This window comes from Scomber scombrus, chromosome 2 (assembly GCF_963691925.1).
Source record: "Scomber scombrus chromosome 2, fScoSco1.1, whole genome shotgun sequence".
Classification (NCBI taxonomy): Eukaryota; Metazoa; Chordata; class Actinopteri; order Scombriformes; family Scombridae; genus Scomber; species Scomber scombrus.
Window position 1 is genome coordinate 18,668,431 of NC_084971.1, and position 6,574 is coordinate 18,675,004.

General features: G+C 40.5%; 1 protein-coding gene across 1 annotated transcript; it reads left to right on the forward strand.

Annotated features, from left to right (window-relative positions):
• Positions 1-454: 454 nt before the first annotated feature.
• ube2kb (ubiquitin-conjugating enzyme E2Kb (UBC1 homolog, yeast)) lies at positions 455-6,494 on the forward strand. The gene is made up of 7 exons (XM_062429637.1): positions 455-919; positions 1,729-1,822; positions 2,085-2,143; positions 2,479-2,561; positions 2,698-2,797; positions 2,981-3,109; positions 4,118-6,494. The coding sequence occupies exons 1-7, from the start codon at positions 857-859 to the stop codon at positions 4,190-4,192; spliced, it is 603 nt and encodes a 200-aa protein (XP_062285621.1). The 5' UTR covers positions 455-856; the 3' UTR covers positions 4,193-6,494.
• The last annotated feature ends 80 nt before the right edge of the window (positions 6,495-6,574 follow it).

Consider the following 6,574-nt stretch of genomic DNA (forward strand, 5'->3'; position numbering starts at 1 on the left):
TAATGAAGCTTCAGTCGTCCAAATTAATTAGATATATTTCAACTTTACAGTCTTTTTTTGTGTGTCAAACTCGCTCTTTTTGTTTCTATACCTCCACCAAAGCTCAACAGGGAAACACTGTCTGAGGAAACACAAAGAGGGACTTTGATGATAAAAAGACCGTAAATGTGGCAGAAATCCGCTTCATACTCTGCCTGCTGATGTTTCATATAAGATTCAAATAAACTTTTAAATACATGTGTGTACATATGACTGTGGACACACTGTAGATTTTGTCCCATCACTTGCATTGAAAGCACATTTGAAGAAGATCTTTTAATAGCCAGTATGACCATGAGGAATGATTACAGCAAGGAAACCCTCTTTCACTGTTCATTTGGGCACCTGCCTGTTGTTTTAAGACAGACTTGAAAAATTGTGAGCCTACATTTTTATCCCAATTAATAAATAATATATATCCTCTTGCCATAAAATCCCAGTCATATGTAAAACCATGTAGCTGAATGAAGGTGCTAGTGAACAGTGCTAGAAATCAGATGGGTTTCATCACATGAGGAGAAATGTCCTGAAGGTAAGTTTCAACACAACACAAGCCCAATGTTCTCATTAATGAAACTTCCAGTTTCTACTCCATTTAGCCGCACTGTGTGTGCATGTTTCTGGACTGACTGAGCGCTGGCAGGCGGGCAGGCTGGCTACAGTGAGTTGCCTCTGAAAGTGAAAAGACGGTGAAAGTGAAAGGAGGGTTACATATCTGTGAAAAAAGCAGTGCCCACACAGACAAGACAACAGAGGGAGAGAGAGGCCCCGGGTCGAGCTTGAAGGCAGCAGCAGCAGCAGCTCAGCAGACTCAGCCATGGCGAACATCGCGGTCCAAAGGATCAAGCGGGAGTTCAAAGAAGTTCTCAAAAGCGAGGAGGTGCGTTCACGTTACGCGTTATTTTATACTTTGGTTCAGTCCCGTGTTTGTTACTGTTTCAGCTCAATCCAAACGTGTCTTATATGGTTATGACAGAGACTATTTACCTCTCAGCAGCGCTAGGTCAGGCCTAAACAGGAGAGCTAGCTGTAGCTTCATATCAGTGTCCGACCTCTGCTGCTGTGTCAGGTGGGTGTGTTCAGGAAACACCGGGGATTCATCTTCGGCCCTCTGTTTCTCAATTACACAACCGCACACCTGTTTTGAGCAATTGCCTAGCTAAATAAAGCAACCTTTGTATGGGCGACGGCTCATTTAAGGTGTCCCCCTGTGTTAACTTACATAATGTTGGCTGTGAGTTACTGTCAGGTTTATAGGCTGAGCTAATGGTCACGTTATTTTGACAGCTAGCATTAGCCTTCCCCGCTAATTAGCTCACCAACTTAACAAACGTATTAAACCTTAATCAGCTGCTTCTACACAAGTGGAGAGGCTATTTAAAATATCTATTATGCTTTCCTTCCGCCTGTCAGGTGTTGTTACTGTGAGGTTAACTTTTGTTAGCTTGGCTTTAGACAGACAAGTATTTTGCTAATGTAAACGTCCTGACGCTTCCTGTTGAGCTCAGTGATACACTTTGATTTGATAGAAAATAACAATTGTTTTTGTCCTTTTGTCACATATTGGCATTTGTAAGTCAAAGTGGACAGTTTCACGTTTTGACAGACACATAAGACAGAGACTTCTGCTACAATAATGAAAAGCCATGGTTTGTAATTGTGTTCCCCTCATTTTTGTTCCCACATCAGACAAGTAAAAACCAGATAAAAGTAGATTTGGTGGATGAGAACTTCACAGAGCTGAGAGGCGAGATAGCAGGTCCTCCAGATACACCATATGAAGGTACTGTCCACCACCTGCAACACAATTAAACTCAGTCACACTCTTTGCACTATTTATGTCCAGTTCACAGTCCACAGACAAGGTTTCACCTGTATAGTCATTCCTTGTGTGTATATCTAAACACTGTTGTGTTATTATTGTGTGTCACTACATTGAGTGCCACTAAACCAGATTTAAATTCCTTGTGTGCATAAACATACTTGTTTCAAGACTCATGATTTGTTATCCTAATCATGTTATTGTTTCCCTTTTTCCCTCCAAGGTGGCAGGTATCAGCTTGAAATAAAAATTCCAGAAACATATCCTTTTAACCCACCAAAGGTATGTGTATGTGCAGTGTTAACTAGTTAAATGTAACAGGGTTATGTAATTTAATTACAAAATAAATGTAACTGTAAACCGTTACAGTTGAGAAAAAAAATTGTAATAAATTTGCAGTTACTTATGAAAATGTTGATGATTACAAAGGGGGTTACATCTGGGTAGATATTGTTGTGACCCTGCCCAAATATGATCAAAAACCAGGATGAAACTCAAGACCCAGACACTAGTGTACATGGACAAGTACTGTACCCATTGTAACACACAATTGCCTCCTTCTCCTCCCTCACCATGCCATTCTTATCCAGATTACCTCTCACACCTGTCTGTCTTAGGTGCGCTTCATCACGAAGATCTGGCACCCTAATATCAGTTCTGTGACAGGAGCAATATGTCTGGACATATTAAAAGACCAGTGGTAAGTAAGACCTGCCTGAACCTCGTCACCCAGTCTACTCATTGCTCCAGTGTGTCCTCCATCTCTGCAGCACAAGTAAAAACACACACACTCACACAGGACTTATCTGCTCCAACTTCTCCTCTGTCTCACTCAGGGCAGCTGCTATGACCCTTCGGACGGTGCTGTTGTCTCTACAGGCTCTGCTTGCTGCAGCAGAACCAGATGATCCACAGGATGCAGTAGTAGCAAACCAGGTGGAGAAGACATTTCTTTGTGTTTTGATACGATAATGTTGATCAGCTGTAACGGTGTCCTCGAACTTTTGTTGAGTTGTAGACAGTTAAAGCCATCCAAACACACAATTTCTCTCCACCTTCACTGTTGGCTGGATGTTTTTTTATTGCAGTGCTGACTCATCTTTCTCTTTGCATTCTCAGTATAAGCAGAACCCAGAAATGTTCAAACAGACTGCGAGGCTGTGGTCTCACGTCTATGCGGGCGCTCCTGTCTCCAGTCCTGACTACACACGCAAAATAGACAAACTCTGTGCCATGGGCTTTGATAAGGTCAGAACTGTTTTTTGTTTTTATTGCAAAATAATGTTTTGTAATGATATTTATGTCAGTAAAAACTTGATGTGGGAGTGGGACGGGAGTGTTTTGGGGCTTTTGTTTGACATTAGAGCTGAATTAGATTAGTCAGTTAACATAGAATTAATCTTCAAAAGGGTTTGATCTTTGATTAATGGTTTGATTAGGTTTTTTTTGTAAAAGTATCAAAAATCCTCTGGTTCTCAAATTATATTATATTCAGTTTCTCTTAAACTTATGTGATAGAGAACTGAATATCTTTGGATTTCGGACTGTTGTTTGGACAAAATGAGACAATTTCAAGATGTCACTGTTGACTCTGGGAAGCTGTTATGGATATTTTTCAGTTTTTGGACATTTTTGACTAAACAATTAATTGAAAAAATAAAGTGGTAAATTCATTAATTGTGAAAATGATCTTAAATTGCTGCCCAATGCACAGCATGTTCATCAGAGTGAGCAGGTGTTGTCAAAGGATTTTCTTTTAACGGTCCAGTGTGTAGAATTTAGTGCCATCTAGCAGAAATTGAATATAATATTTGTAAGTGTGTGAAAATAAGAATCACTTTGTTTTTATTAGAATGAGCCCTTTAATATCTAAATAGGGAGAAAGCCACCTGTCATGGAGCCCACCATGTTGCACTGCCATGTTTCTACAGTAGCCCAGAGCAGACAAACCAAACAATGGATCTAGAGAGGGCCTTATGTGTTTTTTGTGAGTTTTTTAGCCACCATAGCTTTCCCTACACGCTGCAACCTCACCACTGAATGCCACTAAATTCTGCATACTGGTCCTTTAAGGAGGCACAATTTATTCAAACAATTACCATGGAAAGCCCATGGTAATTCATGTTCAATAGAGAGTTCAACTTCTCTCCTTCCTAGGTTTCTTGTATTTTCGTTACTTTGGTACAATTGCATGTCATGCACACGTTACAATGATTATTTTTTTTTTAACTCTTTGTTTTCCCCCTTCACATACAGAATGCAGTAATAGCGGCCTTGTCCTCAAAATCCTGGGATGTGGAAACGGCAACAGAGCTGCTCCTTAGCAACTGAAACCCAACCAGATGTGAGGATCCCAAACTCCCTTCATCATAGCATCAGCTCCTCCCCCAGCGCCATTCCACCATTGCCTTTTGTTACACAGACAGCACCCCCCATTCGCCACAGCAGCCTGAGCCTTCTTTTATCACAAGTTTGTTCGCTACAAACTCAACACCGGTAGCACTGCAGTCGCCAATATGCACACCGCCCTATTGCCTGTCTGACCCCATCTGTCCATCGTGCTATGAGTCTTTTCTTCCACTAACTAAAATGTGTATCCCTGTAATAAGCCCAAAAACCCTTGCAGTCACACATCTTGTCTTCCATGCCCTTAATCATAACTTTTTTTCTTGTTTCTGTGTTCCTTAATATTGCAAAGACTCAAATAACTGCCACTGCCTGGTAGAATTTCCAGGGTGAAATGTGAAGGAAATCCTGCACACTGCTCTCACAGTACATCATGTACTCCTTCAGTGGCAAGTTGTATTTCTGTCACACAGTTATGGACATTTCACGCTGAAGGTATAGCTGGATTAATTACTTGACTGGATCATGTTCTGCATGAGCAGTGTAAAGGATTTTCCCTCAACAGTTTACCATAGATGCTTCAATCATCTGCAGAGGTTTTCTTTTTCTTTTTCCTGTCTGTGGAATTAGAAAAGGTCACACAGACGTCCTCTGTCACCTGCACACATGCACAGAAGAAAAAAGTTATCTGTAAATAGATAGTGTAAATTTGAAAATACAATGGGGATATACTTTTTTTCTTACATGGCATTGTAAAACAAATTATTTTAAATATAAACTATGCCTAGTTTACAATGATATGGGGAGATACCTTTTTATGCTTTTGTGATCCATGAGAAATCCCTCTGAATGTCCTGTTGTTGGGTTTTTCTTGTTTTCTTTTCTTGAGATCGTTTAGGGGTGACACAGCCAATATATCCTAGCCCTAACGGCGTAGGAGGTGACAGCCAGCTCAGGCCCCTGAAGATCATTACACACCACCTCCTCTGCCACATAATCCATTCTTTTCTTGTCCCTGCATGTTCCACGCTGCCTTTCTTTTATTTGGCCAAATGACGTGGTCATGGGACGTCTGTCCGATTTAACATCCCGTCAGACCTGTGGGACTCGTGAGACTCTTTCGAATTTATAGAAAGAGCCACCTGGACCCTCTGCTCGGCAATCCACTCGGCACACACCCATTTCGGCATGATACCTGTAGGGAACCAAGCCTTTTTTTTTTTTCCCTCGTTAATTTTACAAGTATGTTGCTGGAAAATTCTCTTATGCTCTGAACAGGTTTTTTTCCTGGAACATTTACTGGACAACACCTCAAGAAATGAGTGACTCTGAATGTTAAGGTTTTGAGTTTGCAATGCTGTGGTTCTTTTTTTTTCCACTCATTTCACAGCAATCAGTATCAACTATAGACACGTTCTTTTTAGCCACGGAGTAAGGATGAGCTCACCTTCTATCAGTCCTGATGTTGGATCACTGATCCAATCCAGCAGCACTTAATCAATACTTTGGCCATATATACAGGTGTATAGGTGACACCCTATATTCCGAACATGCTTTATTACTCAGCCAAATAAAATGATCATCGAGGTTGTCTTTGAATGATGTCTTTCGAGTAGTTAAAGAGGCTGGAACTCCTATTATTTTATGAAGCAGATAGCAGGCCTTCAGTGTTTTCACACATGCTGATTTGAGGTACAAGGACTAAAGAACTGCTTAGCCTATAGAGAAGCGAGGTGTTGATGCATCCTCACACACAGCCTTTTTATTTTTTTAAGAATTATTTCTTTTGCTTGCCCTCCAGCTCAGTCTCTACCAACACAGCGGCATATTACAGTACTACATGGCGATATCGTGTACCTTCTCCGTTGATGATGAACCATTTCCAGCCAGAGCCAAAAAAACCAAACATTAAAGTTCATGGTCAGCGGTAGAAAGCATACACCATCTCTTTTACTTGTAAATAGTGAGGCTCTTGATTTAAAAAAAAAAAAAGGCCTCCTCGTTATCACTAGAGTGCACCATTGATGGCTGGATCTATATTTTGTAAGAAAAAAGGACAAAAAAAAGGATAAAGAGGCCCTCTCCCTGTCTTCCTGATGTTCTCACTATGTACAACATTGCACGATGACAAAGCATAAAAAAAGGGGCTGTTGCATCTCAGTTTCTCCATTCGGATCGAGACTTATTTTCCTCTTTTGTTTCTTTGGAAGCAAGCATCAGCAGTATAAAAAGCATGGTTATTTATTGTGACAGTGTCATGTTTCTTTGATTAAAAAAGGAAAATCAAGTTGCTTTTGTTGTCATGTTTGCAAAAAAAAAGATGAATAAATGAACTTTTAAAATGCTGTGATCAAGACAAATGCACTA

Bases quoted from the DNA above. Each gene is read 5' to 3' on its own strand.
- ube2kb (XM_062429637.1), top strand. From the start codon at position 857: ATGGCGAACATCGCGGTCCAAAGGATCAAGCGGGAGTTCAAAGAAGTT. The intron at 1,823-2,084 runs GTACTGTCCACC...TTTCCCTCCAAG, and splicing joins TCCAGATACACCATATGAAG to GTGGCAGGTATCAGCTTGAA. The intron at 2,562-2,697 runs GTAAGTAAGACC...TGTCTCACTCAG, and splicing joins GACATATTAAAAGACCAGTG to GGCAGCTGCTATGACCCTTC.